The following is a 26,434-nucleotide window of genomic DNA, read 5'->3' on the forward strand; positions in this document are numbered from 1 at the left end:
GGAATACTGCTCGCTCGCTTATTCAAGCGTCTGTGCTAAACGTATGTGTGTGTGTATGTGTGTTCCTGTAGAACATGTGAACGAGCGTGGGTGGAAGGGAATGTGGTCGCAGCCGCTCCAAATCAAAAACATCCACACTTTGTGCGTGTGTGTGTGTGTGTGTGTGTAGGGACTGAGGGTCAAGGGTGAGAAGAAGCACAAGAAGAAGTAACAAAAGACTGAATAAAGTGCACATGAGAGCAGAAAAGATTACAAAAAAAGGGAATAAAGACTTGGAAAGACATAGTCCATTAAAAAAACAAAACAAAGGGAGTCGGTGGAATAAGCATGTAATGAGTCAAGCACAGCATGCCTGTGATGTCACGGGTGTATGTCGACGTCACGCGCTGCGTGTGCATGTAGGGGCTGGTGAGTGTCAGCAACGTGCCAGCTCAGTGGTTTAAATTTAGCGCTTGGGCAACAGTCCCAGCTGACATTAACAATGCTTTAGCCAACAAGACCAATCTACGCTACATTAGCGCTGTGCTAGTGCCGAAACCAGAGTAGTGGTGAACAGAGGGAGGGAGGAGAGGGAGGGAGGGAGGACAGGAAGGGATGGAGAGAGGGAAGGCCTAAGATTCATGAAAACTCAGCCGCCCACACTCCGACTTCTGCTGCCAAGAGCTGAGCCGGACAACAGTTTGTGTGTGTGTGTGTGTGTGTGTGTGTGTGTGTGTGTGTGTGTGTGTGTGTGTGTGTGTGTGTGTGTGTGTGTGTGTGAAACATTCCTCAGCGAGGTGGATGCCAAGGAGCGAGCAGAGCTGAAGACAGACTGTCCCGAGCTACTGTGTTTTAGTGGAACTAACGAGCCCCTCACTGTGCACCTCGGCCTCGCAGCTGTAAACTTGTTAGCGATTAGGTAACCAGATCTGACTGGATGTTTTGCCAGAAAGTGCGGGACACAATTTGGGTTTTAAGCAACATCGTGTGGCCCGTTGGTTTCAGAGACACGTGCCTGTTAACTCAAAGGGTCACGAGTTCGATCTTCGCAACAGCCTGTGTGCGATAACAAAGAAACCTGCCTGCTTAGAGAAAACGGTGAAAACACGACAGCTACTGGTGAACGTGGTTCTGTGGTTTGTCTATGCCCTTAGGTAAGTAGCCAAAAGCAGACAACGTCACATCACGTTAAGATATTGAATACAGCCACAATGAAGTTTGACAGCAGACCTCTTTTCAGCAACAAAAAAACAAATTAACAAATTCTGGTGTCACTCACTCAGTATCAACACGCAAGTCTCATTTTTAGACTCAGAATTTTATCAGAACTTATGAATCATATAAAAAGAAAAAAAGCAAGAAAACACAAATCTCTCTAACAACAATGACCTCAACAGGCCCGAATGCAACACAGCCAGAAAATGTGTTGTGTCTTGTGGTGTGACTCGGTTTTCGCCATCACTAATTCTCTCTCCACACGTGTACACGTGATGTACAAGCTCATACCGGTTTCCTGTGGGTTGTCAAATGTCTGGATAGATGTGGGCCATTATAGCGTTTTCATACAATATCCGCACTTGGCCACAATAACTCTTGACTGTTTTTGAAAACTACAGCAAAACCATTCGCCGTCATCGTCCATCATAGCGACCAGTATTATTTGATTTACCTGAATGTGCTGGCCAAATATTAACTTGCTTTGGGAAATATAATATTGCCTTCTGAGACTGGGAATTTACATTTACCCCTAAAGCCTTGCTTATAATCGCGCAAGATACCGTTGCACAGGCCTCCCCAGATGGTGCGTGGGCTACGAGCAAACGCAAAGGCGTTTGTGCTCAACGCGTTGTTTTCTTGCAGTATTCTCCGAAACACCAGGGGGCGTGCAAACAAAATATTCAGCGAAGAAGCAATAACTCAGTGTTTGTTACCGGCAAAACGCCAAAGACCAAAGACGCAACTCCTCAATGCCCAGTAGGAATTGTAATTAATTGTGAACTCATATCTCATAATATTCATGAGCATACTTTATCTTCTTTATTAGGGATCGACCGATATAGGTTTTTCAAGGCCGATACCGATTATTGGTAGTTAAAGTGATGATTCCGAGTAATTTCACCTTAGGCTGCTTTGCACCTTGACCTCGAGCCAAACAACCCCCCATAAGCTTTTTTCCCTTGTTATAACGTTGGTTAGCGTTATCAGCTGGTTAGCTTAGTGCAGGCGCTAATGGATCCACGTTTATATCTCATAAATTACCCCACTAATAATGCCCGGAATGATACCAAACATCTACAGTAGTACAAATAGTTTCTGTACTTATAAAACGAGGCATTAGAAAGTTTGTAACTACACCAGAAGTATGTAGTAGTAGTATGTAAGTACTGCGCGATAGCGCCAATAGTGCGATAGCAGCCGAGAGGAGTAGCCATCAGGCTAGTGTTATTTAAATATACTTCTGGTGTAGTTACAAACTTTCTAATGCCTCGTTTTAAGTACAGAAACTATTTGTACTACTGTAGAAGTTTGGTATCATTCCAGGCATTATTAGTGGGGTAATTTACGAGATACAAACGTGGATCCATTAGCGCCTGCACTAAGCTAACCAGCTGATAACGCTAACTCGACCAAAGTTATAACAAGGGAAAAAAGCTTATGGGGGGGGTTGTTTCGCTCGAGGTCAATGTGCAAAGCAGCCTAGGGCGAAATTACTCCGAACCATCACTTTAATAAAACTGATATCTGGAACCGATATGCATTTACAGTGAAAATGAAAATCTTTAAGTAAAAATTAAGATTTTGGATTGTTACAAAATCCAACACAAAACTTTGTTCAGATAGCCTGACAAGCCAGACCCACATCAAGATGTTGGGTCTGGGAACTCACCATTGGCAGGGCTCAATCCGAGGGGCGGCATAAACAGTTGTCTTTCAAATTCCCTCTGCACTCAAAGCCAACCAGAGCAACGCTAGTTGATAGATTAAACTTTTGTCGTTGCAAAGCTCCGAACACATCTTCCTTAAGTATGCTGTGAACAATTTGCTTTGGCTGGCAATATACTTTCTTAAATGTAGATTTTTAAGATGTTTTTGAAGCATTTAAAAAAACTAATTGGCCGTCTTTCTAAAAACCCTGAGACATATTAAGAGTAAAAATGTATTCATTAATTTACTTCTTAATTTAAGTGACTTGCTTTTATCACTATTTGTGGCAGTCGCATCGGAAAAGACCTGCGTGCGTTCCAAAAATTGGTAAGAAACTTGTGGAGCCTTCGTGCTTTACACAAAATACGTGATGAAGTCATTTTTGGCTTCGGCTCCCTCGCCGACACTACCGTGAGCACAAACCTAGCTTAATGTATCGGTCATCACAGACTGACAGTATCTAGCAATACAAGATTATTGAAGAATGATTTCTCTGGTTATTTCTGGTGTTCTAATGACTGAGTGGTGCAGTCCATTTGAGATTGGACTGCCAACTATGAGAGTCATGATGATTAAAACTCATGCTGAGCCGTTGCGCTGCAGAAAGAAAACCATTTCACCTTTAAGGGAAGGATGAGCTGATGTCCCCTCCTCAAATGTGGCCCAACAAACCTATCAGTGCACAAATATTGGCCTTGCATTTAACACCATAATGCATTCAAATTTTAAAAAAGGCAGGACTGCGTCGATGCTAATTTATGAATACAATGTATCACTATCATGAGAACATCCAAGTGTTGTGTTCTCTTGCTTCGTGTTGTCTTCCATATCAATAATCTCTTACAGGAAACAACACACGCAACTCAAGCTGACAATCTATCTGCCCTTGTACACAAGAGTATACATGCATACTGTGCAGCTCAAAGTTTATGACCGTGCAGCCTTTACGCAGACACCCAATGGAGTTTAAACAGACACACGTGCACATGCATGTCTGCCCCGCTGTATAGTTGGTTCTTAAAAAGGGACAGTTTACGCCAAAATCAAAAATACACATATTTTTCCTCTTACCTGTAGTGCTATTTATCTATCTAGATTGTTTTGGTGCGAGTTGCCCAGTGTTGGAGATAACAGCCGTAGAGAGAGACAGAAAAAAAAGATGCGGTTGGTGGGTGTAATTCCGTAGAAAGAAAATTGTTACTACATGAAACTGCTCGCAGCCAGGTCTCTGGCTTCTCTTGAGTAACCGGGTCATGATTTCTGGAAAGAGACATTGCTGTTGACTTTTTCAAATGCATTTTTTGGCGCTGTGAGCAACACAAGCCGAGTGTCATCTACTTCCATTATGTTTGAGTAAAGGCAGACATCTCTACAGCCGATATCTCCAACACTGGGCAACTCGCACCAAAACAATCTAGGTTGATAATGAGCACTATAGGTAAGGGGGGGGGGGGGGGGGATATTTTTGCTTTTTGGGTAAACTGTCCCTTTAAGGTGTTATGTACCTTTTATGACATGGATATTTCAGATTCATAACCTGTCACAGAGTCTGTTTTGTTGTAGGCTTAATGAGTAGTTAATAAATCTGTGGTAAATTATTAAATTAGTAAGGTTAATCAGTTAGGTGAGTGTGAATCTTGTGTTGATGTAGAAGCCACTGTTGAGGACCACTTTATAAGTATGAGAGGGGTGTGTGTGAGTTTGTGTGTGTGTGTGTGTGTGTGTGTGTGTGTGCCCGGGCAATGGACAGAGCCGACAGCACGCCGTCAATATCCCCAAAGGAACTATAATTATCGGCTTTTACAACGTGCCTGTAAGTTGGACACCGTCTGTTTGGTTCTTAACCATTATATCACCCGTCTTTGCCACTGCCATAACTTGGCATTTGGTGAGCAACAATCCAGAGTGTATACAGTGTCAAGAGTGCAGGCGTTCTTAATTTGTAAATGAATCATTGACTATCTCAGTGTTAGTGCAATGTGATACACGGCTGCTGGCAGAAAGCGTTGAGGTGGCCTGTTGTTTTGCAAGCAACCCTCTCATTATCAAAAAATTACACGTTTGGAAGTGTCCATTTTGTGAAAGTGAATATCAGCCATGACTGTGTCCGACCTCCCTCTGGCTGTATATGAAAATACTGGAAATATCACACCCCTGGTACCCTTTATCAGTAGCTAATGCTTTGAACGTTTTGTAGTTCACTACTATACTCCTTGAAGGATCTCAAGGAAATGGTGGGAAAGACAGAACAAGCTCCCAGTGTCTTCTTCCCCTTTCTCAATAATAGTTAGCCTATGAACACAAACACACGCTTTCCATAATTATAGGCTTGCCCCTGCAACGATGTGGGTGTGTCTGAGAACCATTAGACCAGAGCGCAGTGTACTGGGATGCATATGACAATACCAAATGCTCAAGAATATCACACTTCAAATGGTGTGGACCATGGAATAATCGGCCATAGCTGAATAACCAATTTGCCAAACACTGTCTTGCTGCTTTCATCTCCTTTAAACACACTGATTCTCATCTATTTCCTTTTTGTACATTGTAGACATTCCTGACATTCTTCAAATGGACAATTACCGTATTGGCACGGCAAACCAACCAGTACAACAGCACACACACTTCGCAGTCAAAAAGAGTCCATTTGTGTCACTTCAGCCTAATATTATGAAGTCTTCATGTAGTATACAACTAAATCAAGACATGAGAATATTTGCCACTGTGCTCTTCTTTTAGGCGTAGGGGAAACTGCTTTCAAACACATCTTCTCAACGCAGAATACTACCAAAAACAGTCTGTAACATAACCCCTACAGATTGTTTGTGGGGTGCATGTGTATGCGATGTGTAGTAACATTAACAGCGTACTTGGCTTTCCTAGAATGCCTGCCTGCTTCTGTAATGACTACATACAGCCATCTAGCTGCAGCTCTGCTCCTCAGAGGAAAAACGGGAGAGGGATTGCAGACTTTTTCTCTCATTTCCTTTCATCTCCTTACAATGCATGCCTAAACAATGCCAAGAATTTACAATGTAAGGGCACTAACACCAAGCTCTCTGTAATTTAGCTAGTTAATGCTGTGTATATGCATTTGAGGTGCCACCATTAGTGACTGAGAGGATGAGAGGGACAGAGCAGAGGGGAACATGCCACTGTGTCTTTAAGCAGTAATCCCTTCATTCTCGGAGCATTTGTTGCCGGCCATCTAATGGGCGGTTCGGTTTAATGTCCACAAGGGCCACTGGGAGGTCCTGCACTATTAAAATCACTGCTGCGCTCTCAAGCTGTAGCTGGTCAGGCTTGCGTGGCTCCTAAATAACGACTGAGGCTGTCTCCGAAATTAAAGACATTCTGATTTTGCATTTCAAAAGGAAGGAGGAACTGGGCTCATTGCAGCAACAAAAGGGACAACAATGTTGACATTCCTGCCATGTATCCTTTTTTCTAAAGGAAACTGGAGCTTGCCCACAAGAGATTTGGTGGTGTGAACGGGGGATACTACACAGTTTGCCGGTGTCTGTCTCCATCTCCGTCATGCAAGCAAAGACAGCCAAACATCAGGACATTTTCTTTGTAAATACACAATCCGATTATTTAAAAGATCTGATCTGCAGACGTGCTCAGCAATTTCAAACAAAAAAAAACAAGATACTGAACAATCCTCCATATGTTACCACTGCCCCCTACCAACAGAAAATCACTGTAGCATTCCAATAAAATCTACTGCGAGTTTATATTGACTCTATTGGAGTCAGTACAGCACCTGTAATTACTAACGCATCACTGCAAGGACAAGGACAAGGACATGTAATGTATGTAAATATGTAACAGGATCAATGTATTATTACAGTGAAGCTCCACAGTCAATTATGAATGAATCTCCAAAAGTTACTTTCAGTTTGAAAATGTTCAGTAACTATGTGGCAGTCATCTGAAGTATTTTCTAAGTGTAATGGTAGGGTACTTTTAGTGAGGAGGTGGCTGTGATTAGGCGTTTGCAAAACTGTGTGGACTGGGCTGTTGATTTTGAGAGTATGTCAAAGGTTGCAGAGCAGGCTGGAGCATAAACTGCTACTGTTGAGTGCAAGGAAGCAATGTTGCAACTTTAATGCTGACTGTGTTGCAGACCAATTTTCACCCAATAGCAAAGAACAAGAAAGGAGAAGTTGTTTTCATGCAACAAAAAAGCAGCCATCCTCCAGAAGTTAGTTAGAAGTTTCTGAGGTGAAAATCTTAACTTTACAATTAGCAGTACCTTCAGGCTTTCTTTGAGCATAAAGCAGCACTGACACTGCAAAAGATCAGATATCAACTGTCAGACTTGTCATTTCCGAATCATGCAGCATTCAAGTCCTAGCAGCCCGTTTTCTTCAACGAGGAGCTGGATTTCTTTGTAAACAAAAGCACTAGTTGGCACTCTGGTTTGAAAAGGTGAAGTGTGTGTGTGTGTGTGTGTGTGTGTGTGTGTGTTTCCAAAGCAATTGCCAGAGCTCAGTGAGGGTGTTTTCAACAAGTTTTCACAGTGGTGAACAAGTAGCCTAGTAGTTTGTAGGCTACAGCAGCTTGCTTGATGGGGGTCCAAGAGTTTTGGGGACATAGAGATGGAGGGGAAATGAAAGACAGAGTGTATACTGAAGTGTGTGCTGTGTTTATGTGTGAGTGAGGGGGTGTCTCTGGGTAGTCTTGGCCGTGATTGAGAGCTCGTCCTTACCGCTATTAGCGTGTTATTCCTCTGTTCGGTCGAGGAGGCAGAGTCCGGGTCCGGTTGCTTGCTCTGCGGCTGCTTGCTGCTGCCGCCGGACGACTTCTTGGCCCTCTGCTCCAGACTCCGCTGGTACAGGCTGACCGTCTCCCTCCGCTCTATCTCCAGCTGCTCGGCGTGCGCTTGCTGGTACCTGTTCTCGCAGTTTACGTGGTGTCTCCGGCAGCCCTCTATCCGCTGCCTCAGCCTCTCCACGACCGTGCTGTGCTTAGGTATGCCCACCGCCCCGGCGGCCACCACGCTCCCGGCGGCCGGGTTCATGCTGTTGTTGATGCAGATACTGCCGTTGGGACCGGCAGCGGGGGAGGCGAAGTCCCCCATCACTAGGCCGAGTGGCTGCTATTTTGGAAGAACTTTTCTCCCCGTCAAGCTCACCGCCACCACCGCCACCTCCTCCCCCGGCCACCTCCACCTCCACCACCTAGTGTCCTCTCCCTCTCGGTCCTCTCCGGCGAAGGGTCCCAAGCAGCCGGACAGCGGACGGAATGTACGACCAAAAACAGCCGCGGAAGCGAGCAACAAACGGGGAGGTTTAAAGGGCTTCGAGCCTAGTTGTCATATGGTTAAGGGGTCTCAAATGAACGTTTCTTCTTCCCTCCTCGGCACTGTTTCCAAACAAACCGCTCCCGAAAACACAAATTACACCCAGCCTAGAGTAAGACCGAGCAAGCCCCAAACTGAATTAAACAATAAAGCCGCTGCCACGCTGCTAACAACAACCCCGCTGAAAAAAACAAAACAATACCGTATAGGTATGAACGTTAGCATGAACTCTACGGTCATATACACACAAACCGTCCCACTGAGGGGCAGCAGTGGCAGCAGCAGCAACAGTCCACTCGCCGTTTTACGGTGTCGTCCTTTGAGAAAAAGTTTTGCTGCCTGAACCGAACGGGCTCCGGAGTTTCCCAGTGAACTTGCATCTCATATGGTTTTGGTTTGAAAGAAATCCCGGTGAAGATGTTGTTGAGGTACGGGAAAGAGCACAAGCGCCCTCGGTAGTCCGGTTGTGAGGCAACGAGAGTAGCCCAGACGGCACAAAACGCGGATATGGGAAGCAGTGGCGGAAGTCTGTAGTCACTGGCTGCCGCCTGCCACCATCACAATAATCAGGTCCGCTTCTCCACCATGCCAGCGGAGTGATATCAGGACAGGAGTTGAGTAAAAACCAGCTAGAGGCTGTGAGGAGCCCGCTGATGGACACTTGTAAAACTCGGAGTGGAATACGGAGTGTTAACCCGGAGAGGACCGGACTGGTCCCACCTACGACCTGGGTTGTTTTCGTAGGTTACACAAAAACAATCAGTTTGCCATTGTTGTAAATGGGTCAGCTAGCTAGCTAGTTAGCAAAATAACTAGCTAATTTCCTTATTACAATGTTCCTTACAGGGGTCTGACTTATATAAAAGGATAAACCTGTTTTTTGTTTGTTTGTTTGTTTTTACAAACAAATACAAACATATAAGCTAATGTAGCATAAAGATAGCGATATACAGAGATGCAAACAGAGGCCCATTTAGGCAATCATTAATTACAGTACGAATTAAATAATGGGCATGATAACACATCATCACCAGTGGTCAGGCCAGGAAATAGGGCAGTGATGTAGATAGGATGAATATTTTTTATCTAACTAAAGGATAGAAATTGTATTGAATTTATATATTACTCTATGAATTGTGAAATAACTCAGAAAAAGTTACAGGGAAGGATGTCAAGTTTTTTTTTTTTTTATGAAATTCTGTGGCTGATTGATCATTACTAAAAGATTTTAAGCAGGAACTGATGTAATGACATCAAATGTATTATGTGCTGATAGCCTTTCTATGATGAGCTATTGGTTGGCCTACTCATGTGATGCATAGTTTGGGTGTGTTTAATGGTTAGCATGGTAATACATCCTCTGATGAGTGTACAGTTTATAATACCTATATTGAATAATATGTAGTAGGTCAGTGGATGAGTAACTGAGGGCTGTAGCTTCCCTACAGCTCAAACTTCCTAAGTTTTGTGATCAAGAAGACCTCAATCTATAACTAAAGCCAGTTGTTATACATTTTTGACATTTAAAAAAAAAATATGAGGACGTCATTCATGGGGACAGAAATGCTGCTGCATAACAGGAATGACCCATGGTCAAGTCCTAACATGACTCACTGTGTCACTGTGTGCCACATGAATGTTTAACATTAAAACATGATTTATAAAATCATGCCAACAATTATTAGGCTATTTTAATAGCTTAGTATTCAATGCAAAAAAGGTGTGTATAAAGGCTTTAGGCCGCCCTACACGTTACTGTAGGCCCAGTTTAATATGCAACTTCAGTTGGGGGTCCCTGCTCCAGCTCTCTTTCAGTTAAAGTGCTCATATTATGCTTTTTGGCTTTTTCCCTTTCCTTTATTGTGTTATATATCTTTTTTGTGCATAGGTTTACAAAGTGAAAAAGCCCCAAGTCCACCCCAAAGGGACTTACCATCTCCAACAGAAAACACTGTTCACAAACTGCTCCAAACAGCTCTATTGTAGTCCAGCCTTTACTTCCGTGACGAACGTGCGTCACTTTGTAACACACGTTATAATGCTCGCCCAGGTACTAGCGTGGCACGCCCTCAAACTCTGCTTCTGACTGGCTAGTAGTCCTTACCTAGCTACTGAGCATGTGCGACTCCCAACAAAGATGGAACAGAAGTGAGATGTCTCACTCTGTAGCTAAAACAGAGAGCTCAACACACAGGGTGAAAAGAGGAGCTGCAACAATGTGTAGTACAACAAAAAATATGGTGTTTTGAAAATGAAACCATGTAAACCTATTCTGATATAACCTCTAAATACAATTATGAACCTGAAAATGAGCATAATATGAGCATTTAAGGGGTCCTTTGCTTAAACATTTTTGAAGACCACTGACTTAAAGGGGAACACCACCTAAATTACGATAATGAATGGGAGACTGATTTGTAGTTTTCATTTTCTTTTATACCCAAATAAGCTTCATTCTAGAGTAGTGTTTTTAGTTCTGAACCCTAAAATGTCCCTATATACTCAGAACATTTCCCTGGGTGCTTTCAGTGTCATATCTTTCCCAATTCTTTGTATTTGGAGCACTTCTACACTTTACACTTGATGACATCACACATTTGAGTTTTAGCACTGGTTTGGGAGAGAGTTGTTCTTGTTTACTAATGTTTTGGGACTGTTTTAGACCATAGCAATAACAATGTATTGTATAACATATTTTGAAAATGGGCGTAGCCAGAGAAAACCTACATGGAGTATAACAGCTGAATTAATGATTTAAAAATGTACAAATAGATTCAAACGATCAAGCTCAACTTGTGTATCTTTTTGGCTATTTATAGGTTAAAATATAATGTTTAGCAGATAAGGATTGTTTAAAATGTTGATAAAATCTCACATCAGTGGCAGTTTACAATCTTTGAAAAAAAAAGCTGTGGTTCAGTGGCAACAGGTGCTCAAACTCCAGCAAAAAAATGTTTTAGAGAAGGACAACCAAGTTTTATTTTTCAAACATTTGAAACAACAGATAGAGACAAAATACACAGTTTACACTTCAGGGCATTTAGGTAATTTTTCTATCGAGCATGACTGACAAAAGGTGCAACAGTAGAATAAAGGCCCCGACACACCAACGGTGTGTGGAACACAACGAAGCAACGCCGACTTGAGCGTACATTCTGCACGTATGCGAGACGTAATACGTCTCCATAACAGCAGGCGGCGCTAATCTGTATTGTCGCCCAAAAAAATGAAAACCGGAAATGACGAACGCGTCACGTGGGTCTGGCTTCTCCCACCGACAATAATGGCGGCTCGTTCGGATTATGATCTCATATTTAACGAAAATAGTTCACTGAAACGTGTCTCTGAAAACATTTTAAGCGAGAAATAGGCCGTGCAGTTGCTGAATCTGTCTTCATTTCAGCTCGACAAAGGTCAGTTTAAAAGATTTTCATCAGATTTTGAGAGGCGTTTGTCAGGCTCATCCCGCTCGTTATTTCCGGGCTAGCACTCCACCAATCAGATTGGTCATTGAGTCCGACTGCCCGCCCTCCGATTCAACATGTCAAATCGGCCAAAATGAAGGACGACGGCACGGAACACGCCAAACAGACTCGAGTCACTGACCTCGCCAGACTGTCCGACGGCCGATTATCGGGTTGGTGTGACAGGGCCTTTTGGTTCAGTTCCATTTAAAGAGCCCAGTAATAGGGATAAGTACAGAGCCAGTGTGCGTTAATAATAGCTGGTATAAATACACTGCCGCAGTAAAGCACATTCATTCATTCATTCATTTCATTTATTATACAGGAAAATTTAAAAGCAACAATTAAGTTACAATAAACGGGCCTGACTCAGTTTAAAAACACTGTTCTGCAGCAACATAGAACAATGAACACAACCTCGGCACATCCACATAGGACATCACCAGATAGAAACAGTTTATATGACTTTTTGAAATATGTGATGGATGATAATGTTCTAATGTGATGGGGAATGTCATTCCAAATTCCAAACATGAAAAAATGAAAGGTAATAAGACAAAAAAACTTTTTGTTCAAATGATAGCACTTGTAAGGTCCTGCTTGTTCTTTAGGACAACCACGTGATTCCCATCTTTCTATCAACTTTCAGGATCCAATATTTGAATAATAGTGCAATGCAGTGACAACACATGACTGATGGTTCTTTGTAATACAAAGTCATGTTGTGAATCACAGGCCTTTATATTGCATGTTGATAACCATTGATGGCACTCCTATTTCCAGTCACCAAGTCAACACCATGAACGGTCACATGCATGCAGACACACATTCACATAAACGTACAACATTGTAAATCTTACCCTTACAAATGTGTGTCGTTCATTTCAATGTTATGTCGCAGTAGAGACCATCTCTCTCTTTCTCTCTCTCTCATTTTTATTTTTATCTGCTATGTCATGTGGGAGTTCTGAGTTCCATCCCCGACTGTTCAGGCCATATGTGCTCCCTTGTCTCTTTTCTAACCACCCCATTAACACACACTCATGTGCTCACACATGCAATTATTCACCCCCACACATTGGCTACTGTACTGTAAACCAACAGAGACATGGACTCACTCACACACACACTTACACAATCGGCAATTAAAACGTGGACAGCATGTGTCTCTGCTTCCTCTTCATTGGGTGTTATTCATTTCTGCTTGTCTGATCGAAATTACAAATGCCATATCAAACACAAGTATGTGTGTGGGATAGCAGTATGTGCTAGCTTCTCTTACCCAGAGTACACAACATTTTCCTTTTTGTATTGTGTTTGAGAACTTCTACTTTGGATGATCCCAAAAAGGCTGCAATCTCTGAACCCATCGGTTGTTCACGATGTTTTTTGTGCATACAAACAGCGTAACAACATGTCCACAGATAGAAGGACTGTCTGTACGACACAAATAAGGCAGAAGTGCTAATAACTGTACGTTACAACAACTTTCACAACTGTTGAGGCACAGGGCAGCCATGTTGGATTTTAAACTCGGGGTACTGCGAGGCTGTACAATTTCCGAGCTCGGAAATCCGAGGTCAGGGGGCGTGTTTCCGACTTTGACCTCGGAAAATCCGACTTCCGAGTACAAATGGAACGCAATATAATCTGTCTTTCATCAGGGCCTGCCCTCTCCTTCACTCGCTGTCTTGTCAGCTGCTTATATTGTTCGGCTTCTTCTAAAATACTGTATTATATTTATATTTGGGTAGCATATCTGTACAGGCATCTGAATACGGCCGGTAGCAGTACGTATGGATAAGCAGTGTGTATGCGCTTTGAAGAATGGAGAGGTGTATGGATGAGCAGTGTGTATGTGTTTTTTTGAAGAATTCTATTTTAAGAAGCAGCAGCCATGAGTTGATGTTTTGCACATTGTCTATGTTTTTGCCTGTGGTTTTACTATCCAAGATGTTTTTTGTTTGATATTTTGTCTATGTTTTTGGGTTGTCCGTGCAGCAACTTGCCCTTGTCCAACAAGGGAGACAAATAAAGAAACATTGGTGTTGATCTTAGAAACACTAAAGCAAAACCAGAAAACCGAAGGCGTTATAAATTAGGTGTTGCTCCATTATTTCTGAGACCAGAAATGTCAGCACGTGTCACTTGGATGTTCTGTCCAATAGAGCAGCGACCATTTCGACCGTGTGACATTTGTTCACAATGTTCGATGCTCTTGACAGAGTGCAGCGTGAATGCAAACAGGACCAAATGAAAAACATGAAGTCCACTGAAGTTAAGTCAAATGCTTCATGTACATCATGATTTATTCTCTAAGTCTGTTTCCATTGAATACATCAACTTCTCCACCTCAACTAAACATAAAAAAATGTTTTTGCAATATTTCGACCTTTTTTTTTTTACATAAAAATTGTAAATGTGCATCAAAACAGGTGGATGGAAAGGCACTTATAGACAAACAATATACCTCAATGAATGTTCTCTAATTTGTCTTACAGCTGCTAAAAAAACCAAGACAACGAATATTTTTATTTTGGGGCTTTTCCACCTTTAATTCTTGACAGGACAGCTATCTGAGAAAGGGAAGACACGCAGTAAATTGTCACAGGTCGGAGTCGAACCCTGGACCTCTGCGTTGAGGCATAAACCTCTCAGTATATGGGCGCCTGCTCTACCCACTGAGCCCCGGCCACACACGATGAATATTTTAAGGTAGACAGTAAGGTGAAATGTTAACCACACTGAACTCTTTTTTTTTTTTTCCAGTAATCCATCATTTTGGTCAAAGCTTTACATTTGTTGATTTACAATGTCCTGGTCAAGCACTAGCGCTCTTTCCAGTGACAAATCTTGTGGAACACAGGAAGTGTACAGCAGCATCAGCGGTTTGTTTGGAGTAAATAGAGGAAAAACTACCAAGTTACCAGAAAAAGAATTGTACAGAAAAGCAAACTGCGTCAACTGAACATTCCAGGAAATCTTGTTCCTAGTACTGAAAAACACTGGTTGATCAACAATTAAACTGTGATCAATCCAATGCAAAACTACCACAGCAAAAACATATTAGCAAAATGTAAGAGCAGGGACCTCACATTCCTTTTGTGAGCGTGACATGACAATGGCATTAAAAGAATAACAGTGGCAGAAGCAAATGCTTATTACAGTGTTTCTGACTATTTCATCATCCCCCATCTGCCAGAACTGAAGCCATGAGGATTTTCTTGGAACATCTTGGCTTTCTCTTTGCTTTGTAGACAGAGGAAAGGCTTTGGTTCACTTGTTGTTGTTCTGGGTTGAGCGGGGAGATGCCTCCACTGGCCCTGGGCGAAATATTGGCTCAAGTAACTCTTCTGCTCTAACTGCTTTTTTTTTACATGCTTATAGTGCACTACACTAGCCTGGCTCCGCCCTCCTACGTACTTCTGCTCAATTTTCATTTTCCTTCAGTACACCGTCTGGGTTTGCGGTATATTCTTGGGTTTTCTCCGGCCAAATCTTTACCGGTCCAATCAGCGAACAGAGGGAGTGGCTGAGAACGATGACGTTGAGGTCGTGACGTGCGCTAGTTTGAGTTATAGTACCGTAATGGCGGCGGAGAAAGATGTGGTCCGTTGTGGCAAAGTTTGCCGAATATCCAGAACAATCTTTGCTGAGTTGTGTTGGTGGCCATGATGTTGTGGCCCTCCTCCCCATGGAGTTCGGGAACAGTTTGATTTTCCAGCTCGCTCCGTTAGTGGTGAAGGAGTTGGCTAAGGCTAACGCTAGCGATGCTAAGCCGATAGTTGTTGTCGGTCTCCCCTCTTATTGCACATGCGCATGACATACGTCACGACCAAACGTTAGCGATTGGTTATGGCAGATCCAGAGTGGCTCTAGGCAGATCCAATAGTTTTAAACTTCAACAGAGTACCCGCCTTCAAGGAAGTTAACACTTGTCAATGGAGAGTCGCCAGACTCTCTGTACAAATGAAATGTACCAGAGTCTGGTAGGACCGGTCTAGCACTACACCTTACTTTAGAAGAGGGTGATCTCTTGACTTAAAGAGTACCTTACAGATTTCAGCCATGTGAAATTCAACAGTTGATTCTTCCGCCAATTATTCTTATGTTTGTGTCAGTAACAAACACACTGTACCACTGGGCTGTTTGGCCACAACTATGGACATTTCTTCCAGACCAAATGTTTGGCCATAATAGCCCAGATCTGGAGGCCTCTGGCACATTTTAATGCCACTATTCCATCATATACACTGATCTTAATTATTGCTTATTTAAATGAGTTTTCCTCCCTATATTTTTGTATATATTTTTAGTATATATAATTTTATTATTGCCTATCTATATGAGTCTATATATCAACTGACGCAACAGGAGTAACATGCACGTTGCCTACTTATGGTGCGTTCAAATGAAATAATACGTGTTGTAAGTGTGGGTGAAAGAAGGGCACCGTCATGTGTGTCAAGTGTGGGGGGCATGTCCCCCATGTACCCTGTATCCGCTCAACCCTTGCTAACTAGCAAAGGGTAACATGCTAAACTAAGATATTGAACAGCAGCCGGCAGATAATGACTGATAGTTCGAAATTCCCAGATAAAGTTAATCACCTTAAAAGCTCTGAATCTGGTCCTCCAGGACTCAGGGCTCGGAGGCAGCCTGTCCTGCCAGTCTGGGAAGCTAATGTTAGCTTCAGCTGCTACAGAGCAGAAGGGGTTGTAAGCCAGATATCAAAGCTTTTAGCTATTATGTCAGAGTGAACATCAATGTCTGTTGCTAAATTCAAGGCAATCCATCCAATAGCTGTTGAGTATTTCAGTCTGGACAAACTGATGGACTGAACAAACCCTTTAACCGACTAACATTACCATCTCGACAACCACTTTGTTAGCATGGCTAAAAATGACATTGCAGCTTTTCAGCATTTTAATTGGTTTACCATACCTGGTAAAATAAAGGTAAAATAAAAACACCGGTAAACCATTATCCCGATTTCCACATTTGATCAAATCAGCTTTAGGCAATTCCCTCGTAAAAGAGATGCCATGGCTTCGCTATTTCTTCCGCAAACACTAGTTTTCCTAAGCATGTTTCCAATTTTATTAATCAATCGGATTTGAGTCCCACAACTACCATGTGACAATTAGTGTTTATAATAATAAAACCACAATGTGTAAGTCATGCTTCACTGGGTTGGACAATGACAGAAAAATACTGTCAATGTTACTCATTGTTAGACACTATTAGATTGTCCTAATTTGCTTTTTTTATCAGTTCATATTTAAGACAAAAAGAAAACATGTTTTGCAAATATTTGGCCGTGGTCTTGCCTGACATTGCCTGACCAAATTGCAAATGCAAGTTAGTCTGAAACCTCTCAGTTCACTTTTTATTTCCAAGTGGCGCCATCAACGGGCGTTGACCAAAATACCTCCGGACGTAATTACTTTGTAGATAGACCTACAACCAATAAGAGCAACCAAACATGACATATGCTGTGTCTCAAATTGAGCAATTCTGTACTTACACTTGCTATTTTGAGGGCATAGTGTGTCCACATTAACAAAGTATGGCCAATGCAGTGCACTACCCGGACGGTGCACTCAAAGGAGCCAAAATGTTGAGTGTGGAACGCTGGACACTACTCAGGGCGGAAGCTACGGGACTACCAACGTACAGTATTTTCAAACTTGTGAACTCGACAGGTGAGGAAGCTGCAGCGTTTACTATTGAAACAGCGAAACCCGAACTATACAAATGTAATATATACATGTGTTTTTTACGATAAGTACCAAAACTGCCGCCAGTTAGTGAGAAAACAAGGCCGGTATATGTTTTGGCAGATGACAATAGGTGGCGGTAATGCTCAGCCCGGCTGCAATTTACCATTAAACCCAAGAAGAAGAAAAGAAGAAGAGTCTTATCTGGTCAATGCATAACGGCCGAGCGTGATTTTGAGACACTACCCTGTTGAAATGATCGCACTACACAAGTGAGAACATAGTGTACATCCACAGTGTACCACAGTGTACTTGCAGAAGTATCCAAATTGAGTGTGCTGAGCGACGGACAAATTTAAACAGACTACAGCGTGCAGAGATGAGCTTTGATGGTGTAGCATCAACATGTCTGTGAATGAGTGTTGCCATTTTTTGCCATCAGAATTTGAAGACAAAAGGTGTTTTTACTTTGCCTGGGAACCAGATGAATCTGCGAGCTCATGTTTTAGTTGCTCTGGCAGATGCATTTGCGATTTGGTCCGGCGATGTCAGGCTACGGGATAGCGGCTACAACAGAGAGTTGAACACCAGCTGCAGCCATCTTGGTTGTTTTTCCTCTTTACAGTCATTGTGTCAGACATGCCCTATATTAGATAAACGGTTGGGTTTGGCCCGTCAGATCTCAAGTTGCTGGAAATCTGTCTAAAGCGAAGGGGGATCAGACGCACCTGCCAGAGCAAATAAAACATGAGTTCGCAGATTCATCTGGTTCCCAGGCAACCTTGGCCTGACTTATCACTGTAACTTCCTGTTCTACTCCCCTGCGCACCACAAACCATGACTACTACTTGCGTCACGTCATCCAGCTAGCTCTACAAGCATAAAGAGACTTAATGTGTGTGTGTGTGTGTGTGTGTGTGTGTGTGTGTGTCTGTGTGTGTGTGTGTGTGTGTGTGTGTGTGTGTGTGTGTGTGTGTGTGGCTGTAACTAGTGCTCCGGCACTGCTGCCCAGCTTGGCCGGCTTAGCGCTTCAGGAATGAATGGAATGTTGTTTTACACAAACACACACACACACACACACACACACACACACACACACAGTCTTCTCTGTTTCTTCTCCTTCTCTGCTGTTATAATACTGGCCGAATTTCTTTAAAATTAGTTTTAAAGTGAGATGGCTTTACTATCTATTCATTTTGCTTGTCGGCACTGACATTGTAGGAGTGGGTGGTTGTGAATGTTTGCAGGATTTTAGAGCAGAGGAGTGTCCAAGTGTATTTTGACACTCAAACAGCCATTGTTAAGTTAAAATACGGGTTTCCCACCATAGCAAAAGCTCTGGCCTCAGCTCTCAGTGATGCATTAGGATAGTGCATGCCCATGCCACACTGTGCAAAGGTATAATAGTGCTGCAGAGGGCTTTTAACACTTTCGTAGTTCGTCAGTCATCCCTGTTGAAGAAGAGAGCTGTTTTTGAGAGGTTAAAGTGATCATTAAGGGATGTTAATTGCTGTTTTTACTGGATCTGGATCTGCATCTGCGTTGAGCACTTACACAAAAGCACAAAAGATCATTTGTTGTTCGCTCTCGAACGAGGGAGAGACGTATTTTTTTCCTTTTCTCACTGCCATGCCGGTTTGTCTGCTCACGTCTTCAAGTGTGGGAGGCAAAGAATGAGTTTACACAAAAGGTACACACAGAGTAACACGCTCAGGGTTGAGAACTGGAAGGAAGTACTGAGCATTGTAAAAATCAACAGGGCAAACTACGCTGTCTGTGTATCTGTCTGGCTGCGTGTTGCTCTCTTTGATACATCATAAACCAATCAAACAGATTCAGACCAAACACAAACATCCACATAAAAAAAGAAAAATGTGCTTAACCTAATTTGAGGATTTCTTTCCACACTGACACCACATATCTCCTCCTCCTCTTTTTTTTCTTCCATGTGGCCTTTCCTGTATTCCTCTGCGACTCACCACATCGACTTCCACAGTGTTTTGACATTCAGTGTACTGTTCACCCTGTGATGACCCCCGACACACGCTCATTGATACCCAGGGGGAGAACGGGGCTCCCCCACCCTTCCCTTCGGGCTCTTCCGGAGACTCCCCTCCCTGGAGTGGCAAAGAGAACGAGAGAGAGAGAGAGAGAGAGAGAGAGAGAGAGAGAGAGAGAGAGAGAGATGACCCTGTCCTTCTCTCTCTCAGTGGAGGTTGCCGGGCTGTTGCACTAGCCCGTCTGTCTCTAAATATTTGATGTACGCAGCACTGCCTCTGAGACTGAGATAAAGAGAGAATCACGATGGTGGATATATTGATGAGCCGGAGGGAGGTCACAGGATTGGATGGAAGGAAGGAGGAGGGGTGAGAAATTGAGAAACAGGAGGAGGAGGGAGGACAGAAAGGATGTGAGAGACAACCTTGCTCAAGGCCACACGTAGTTTAGTGAGGGAGTGGAGCGAGTTTCTTGCTGTCCACACCCAGATTTGTTTCCACCCTGTTTCAAGATGTCCACATTAATACAGGTAACTTTTCAATTCAAAACGCTGTCAACAAATTCAATCTAATCTAAATGATTTTAGACCCTTTTTAGGGGTGCTCAAGGCCCCCTAAATTTTATCTCAGCCCCCCAAAAAATTTTAAAATTTTAAAATCAATTTTAGTGCTTCAAGTTAGAGTTTGCGAACTTGTCTGTCAGTGACAGAGGACAAACAATTACAGGTTCAAAGGGCTTGAAACAGGTTTAATATCCTGTGTTGCTGACGCCGACGCTATGCACCTGTAACCCAGTCAAGGAAAGGGTTAACAGAAACGTAGTTTTGGCTGAGTCTCTATCTAATCTGTCAGAGGGAGCGCAGGAGTGCGGTTGTAAAGTTTAACGTTGGTAGTCCCCAGAGAAGAAGTTGGTAATTTCATGGCGCAGATTAGAACCCAAATTGAAACGTAAGCAACTAAAATTGCTGAATGTTAGAACACTCTGTCAAACTGGTTGTTATTACTGTGACTTATAAAGTGTCAGGTTTAGTTCCATCATAGTGAAAGTGCAAGGCACTGTATCCGTGTCACATTCTCATTATGTGGCTGAGCCCCCCCTTAAGGTCTGATCCTAGAATCGCCCCTGGTTTCCACATTGTTGTCTAAAACCTGACAGCGCATGGCTCTAGTGGAAATGTGAGGAAATCACCAAAGTCACGACAATGACAATCCATCCAATATTTGTCATGATATTACATTCTGGAGCAAAGTGGTTGATCAACCGACCAACATCACCGTCCCTCAAGCCATGTCGCTACCGTGGCTAATTATCCATTGAAAAGGAGAAGCTATACAGCATGAGGCCTCTGCAGTCTCAGAGACCCAAATTACAGTAAGTCGCAGTGGTGAAATGTAAGTACATTTACTCAAGTACTATAATTAAGTACAAATCTGAGGTACTTGTACTTTACCTGAGTCTTTTCTTTTCACAACACTTTCTACTTCTACTCCACTACATCTCAGAGAGAAATATTGGACTTTTTACTCCACTACATTAATCTGACAGCTTTACTTTACAAGATTTTTTGCACACAAAACACGTAGTTTATAAAATACGATGTTTTGTAAAAAAAAAAAAAAAAAACTACCCAACAATATATAGTCCTACAAGTTAAGTGAAATGATTCTACGATTAAACACTTAGTTGATTGACAGAACTGTTTGGATCGTTTCCAGTTTCTGAAATGTGAGGATTTTTCCTGCATTAAGTACTTTACTTTTAATACTTTAAGTACATGTACCTAATGACACTTACATACTTTACATACATACATTTTCAATTCAAAGGACTTTTACTTGTAACAGAGTATTCTTACAGCGTGGTAATGGTACTTTTACTTAAGTAAAGGATCTGAATACTTCTTCCACCACCGGTTTAAGTGGTTTTCTCCAAAAGTACAGTCTTTTTAAGATGAAATCCCCTCGTTGTGTTTCCACAGACAGTTTTCTTGCTGAGCTGCCGTATCCAGGGATACCACAAAGGGAATTTTGTAACAGACTGTAACTTTGGAAGATACCCTCATAATTTGCCTAACTGTGGATGCCTCATGTTACAGCTTGTTGCATCTGACAGAACAATATACGCTTCTTTTTGCAATACAGCTACGCATGCTGAGTCATGGCTATATGCACGTAATCGCGTACACAGCACCGTCATCGGAAAAGGGTTTCAAAACTTTCAAAAAATACTTGGGGGAATGGATGAAGCGTCTGTCTATCACGGGCTAACTTCAACCAATCAGATCAACAAACAACTTGTATTACATGAAATAGTGCACTTGGCACGCTAGCTAGCTAGCCATTGTTCTAAAATAGCTTGACTTTTTGTAGCGTGCTGAGTCTGATCTGACAGTATTACTGACCTGTACATGTACCCTGTTCCTATCCATGTATTTGGTATGTCTATGCCATTTTGAGTTTTCTGTTGTATTTGCTGTGTGTTGTGAAGCCTTGCTAGCAGTTAATGAGAGGCATGTCAAGGCGTGTTGGGTCGGAGGTGATTATCTAAAGTAGACAATACATGGCAGCTCAGAAATAGAAACACGCTGCCACACAACTAAACACAGAGACAATAGGTCACTCTCATAACTACTGTTTTACCTTTTTCAAAGTAAAATGTTCTTTCCGGAGCAAACATGAAAACGAGACTGCACCAGCAGGTCATGACAGCAGGCCAGAACAAATATATATTATATACTGTATCTGGATTTTTTTTTAATTAACGTTTTGCACTAGAGTGAGCACTTGAGTATCACTAACCTGCAAGTTTTTCATCCTTCATGTTGCACATGGTCTCGTGGAAAAAGAAATCAATCGGGTTACACTTGTGTGAATGACAAAAAAAAATGTTCCAAGAAATATCTTATTAGAAAATATGATGAGCCAATTCACATTAAATGTGAATTGTGTTTGAGTGTTTTTGTGTGTGTGTGTGTGTGTGTGTGTGTGTGTGGCCTAGAATTAGACTGTGTTGTGCTGCAATAACTGCTGCTTTCCATACAGGAATGCTATTGTTACCCACACATACACACACATTACCACAGTGTTTACTCCCAGTGCACGGTGAAGGTCTAAAACCTCTGGCTGGGAGACAAGCGGTGATGACCACACTCGCTGCAAAGGCTGGGGAGGAGAATCATATTGTTTTCTGCCTGATCAGCTGTTCTGTACTCAGAAGAGTAAGAGGCAAAACAGAAAGGATTTGAAGACTAGTTTGACACCATACTTCCACTGAAAACGCCTGATTTTAGAAATAAGGGACAAAGATATTTTCTTACTGTTACTGTTGGTTATTTTACAGTAAAAGATCATTTTCAGGTGGTGGAACGAAAAGAAAAGATGAATGAAGAAAACACAAGCGAGAGAAAAGTAAGACACACAGAAAACGCGTGGGTGGACTGTTAATGACAATAAAAAGGCACAGAAAAATAATCCCGCCTGTAAACAAACACACACACACACACACACACACACACACACACACCCACATTGGCATGTCATGATCACAAAGGATGCTGGGTAATTATGCTAATGATGCCATAATGAGATGCATATGCCCTCTCTCATTAAGGAACAACATCTTCTTTCCTTTCATAATATGTTAATTTCTTAAGTACCATGCACACGCTACTGAGCCATACAACAAGACACACAAAGGCACACACACACACACACACACACACACACACACACACACACACACACAATTATGACTGACACATCTTAACCCTGTATATACAGTACACATACACAAAAACACACACAGGCCCTACACTTTTGCAAACACAAATGCTTACAAGTACACACATAGATATAAACATGAGGCACTTTTTGCATATGAGACTGGTGGACCCATGGAAACGATGGGGATTATATTGCTGCCAGAGGCTCACCTGCATATGTACATATACTGTACAAAACCAACAGACAAACGAGCAAACCCTAAATTTGAAATTAAAAGATAATGTTGAACTGATAATATCATTGAATGATAACTGCTTTATCAAACCAAGTCTGTTTTAATACAATCATTCATGTTAGTATCAAAACAACTAGGATTTAAGACACACACACACACACACAATGTGACAGTCTGACTTCTAAATTTAGATCATATGTGTTCATGACTTCATTGGTGCGTTTATGACTTCATGACACCATCGAGACATTCCGTGTCCACACAGGTCAGCTGGAGAAGGACCACTGACTGATGTCAATAACTCGACCACACACACACACACACACACACACACACACACACACACACACACACACACACACACACACACACACACACACACACACACATCCCTTAATGACTGTTATTTGGCACTTTCTTGCCATGTCATGGTGACGCAAGGCAAAGAGAACAATTAAATACGACTGTTGTGCCTATGCAAAAAACAGAAAAACAAGGGTGCCCCGACTCTGCAGCTCTGATGCCAAAATCAATCATTTATCAAAATCATTTTGTCCAAATTTTTTGATTTAAAAAACAATTCTTTATAGTGTTGTAGCTCACATTTAATAGCACAATACCAAACGTATTGGTGTTCACAGGGTACTGCAAAGCTTTAATATAATATATTTATAATTACAATGTATCAAATGACTATGTGTGAAGGGCCGCACTACTCTGCAGTTTACTTCAGCTCTACCAAGTGTCTTTCAGCTCATTATTTTGGTTAATTCTCACAGTTCTAATCAGCAAAATTTGGGGTTTTTCGGACCAAAGAAACTTTTTCATAGTTCTAAAAACCCAGTTCTACTTAGGAACTCTCCCAGCACAAGAGGAACTTTGTACAGTGATTGGTCCAGACGTAAGTGTATGTCGATGAATGATCGATCACATGAGCAACTGCAACCGCCATTTTAACCACAGGCTGTACTAGCCAGCCGCTAAAAGAGTAACATTCAACAACTTCATGATTCATTCACACACTCTTGTCACAGCGTAGAAAGCACATTGCTATGTCCAGATGAGTGACAATTTTGTTCGGATCATTTTCTGTAACCAGTGTAGCATGAAATCATGATGGAATTAGCTAGCTAGCGTTAGCTAACTAGCCAGCTGTCCGCTACTTAGCTAGCTAGCCTGCTAATTTAGGGGGCCCTAAATGCATCTGTTGTCTCTGTGTTGTGCAAACCTTTGTCTTTTCAAAATGCCACAGTTTCAAGTAACGAGATAAACAAACCTACTTTTTTTTTTAGCTTGTCATATTAAGTTCATCCCTGCATGGCTTCTGAGCGAGGTCAGTGAGCCAAAGTGTTATTAAAAATAGGTTTGATCCAAAAGAGGACCCTGCACATCCTTCCTTCAAAGTAAAAATATGAAGATGAAGATATGGGGTTGGTTAGTCTGTGTTTGGTTGTGCTGTTGAGCTTTTAAAATTTGCATGACCTTTTCTTACTGCATTGGTACACAGGGGTAAACACATCATGTGCAGTCTTGTGTGTGTCTCACGACTAATACAATAAAAACATAGTTTTGTACAAAGTGTGCGTATAGTTGTTTATTCTTTCACATCTCAACTTCTTCAGCAAATACTTGCACATATGTACAGGAGGCTAGACCAAATAAGAAACAAACTGTACTTTCAGATAATAATAAGTTTACTTGTCACAGTGCGTAGCCTTCAGCAACCTATGAAAAACAGTATATTATCTTTTATTATTATCTAGTATATTATCTTCTGTGGCTCTGGAGGGAACTCTCTAAAGTCCCCGATGATGTCATCAGGGTTATTTCAGTGCTGGCTCCGAGACTACAAAGCATTTGATACAAACTTGGTATGTGGGGTTTAAAAGACATAGGCATCTATCAGGCTAGACTGATGTCATGAAGTGGCATATGTATGACACGTCAATTCGTATGGCATTATTGGCGTGTTATCAAGACGCATACTTGCTTTTTAGCGTGTTTCTCAACGCCGTTTGGCCTCCATTGACTTACATTACCTTGCGATTGCGTGTCAATTGATGCCGTAGGGAGTAGTATGAAAGGGCGAAAATCCGCGTATAAGGAAGGTTGGTCGGGGTGGAGGATGGGTCAAACACAGGACTTTCACCCAGGAGAGCGGGGATCGTGTTCTGCGTGTCACGTTTCCTTCGTGTCCCACATGTGATGTATCCGTTCCATGTATGTTCTTTTCCTAAACCCAACCCCGTTCTTCTTTTCCTAAACCCAACCGGTTCTTGTTTTCCTAAACCCAACCCCGTTTTTCTTTTCCTAAACCCAACCCGCGTGTGACGTTTCCTAAACCCAACTGTAGCGTCGCGATAACACGTAGCCTCGCGATAACACATAGCCTCGCGACAACACGCCACGTGGCGTGTATGTTAACTCTGTGACGTTGCTGACTGCCGTCCGCTGTATACACGCAGATAGCTCAAAATGCGTACGGATAACACGCCACTTGGTTTTAGGAAAGTGGCATGTATGTTTACGCGGTCATGATATCACGTTGATCTAGCAGAAAGAGTCTAACAAAAAGACCCTGCCAAGTTGCATTATGGGAAATGTAGGCTCCAGGGTTTCCGGAGCTTAGGCTGTTGCTCTGTGGGTGTGATGCATTGAGCACCTAATTTACACAATTGAAATTGTTATGCTAGGACTGGACACTTTTTTTTCTGACACGGCGGGCGTACACACAAAGAAGTATTTCATTCTCTGTTGAATAGTTTGTTTCCTGAGGTCAGAATAGCTTTGTTTGTGGTCTTTTTTATACCTTGCATTATGTGTTTTTGAAAATGTTGTTGTAATACAACAATGGTGCTTGAGTGGGCAAGAAGGATTCAAACTGCCGTCCTGTATCTTTGCTGGAAGCGACCCAGCAACCCCTCTTGGAGCGGAGTAGTAAACAACTTTGTGCTTCTGTTTTTCTGGGCATTAAAAACAAGTGTGATTGGCTCTTGGCCTGGTTGTTGCTTGCATTGTGTCAGAGGACAAGAGATACAAACTTTCTCAACTCTCGCAATCATTGTGACAAATAAAATAGT

At 42.3% G+C, this 26,434-nt stretch overlaps 1 protein-coding gene and 1 long non-coding RNA gene across 4 annotated transcripts in view; one reads left to right on the top strand and one right to left on the bottom strand.

The window, feature by feature from the left end:
* Nucleotides 1-8,858, bottom strand: part of maml3 (mastermind-like transcriptional coactivator 3) — a 111,650-nt gene extending 102,792 nt beyond the window's left edge. For 2 of the 3 annotated variants that reach the window (XR_004897142.1, XM_031284377.2), the window contains exon 1: nt 7,622-8,857. Coding sequence is in view for 2 of the 3 variants with exons in the window: in XM_031284377.2 (XP_031140237.1) it covers nt 7,622-7,993 (372 nt within the window). In the remaining variant the exon portion in view is untranslated. Of the gene's footprint in view, nt 1-7,621 lie in introns of all 3 variants that reach the window. The other variant, XM_036000667.1, reaches the window with a different exon arrangement.
* LOC116039539 lies at nt 5,442-25,422 on the top strand. The gene is made up of 3 exons (XR_004102456.2): nt 5,442-5,454; nt 13,809-13,812; nt 25,261-25,422. It is a non-coding gene; the product is annotated as an uncharacterized LOC116039539 (long non-coding RNA).
* The last annotated feature ends 1,012 nt before the right edge of the window (nt 25,423-26,434 follow it).

This window comes from Sander lucioperca, chromosome 4 (assembly GCF_008315115.2).
Source record: "Sander lucioperca isolate FBNREF2018 chromosome 4, SLUC_FBN_1.2, whole genome shotgun sequence".
NCBI lineage: Eukaryota > Metazoa > Chordata > Actinopteri > Perciformes > Percidae > Sander > Sander lucioperca.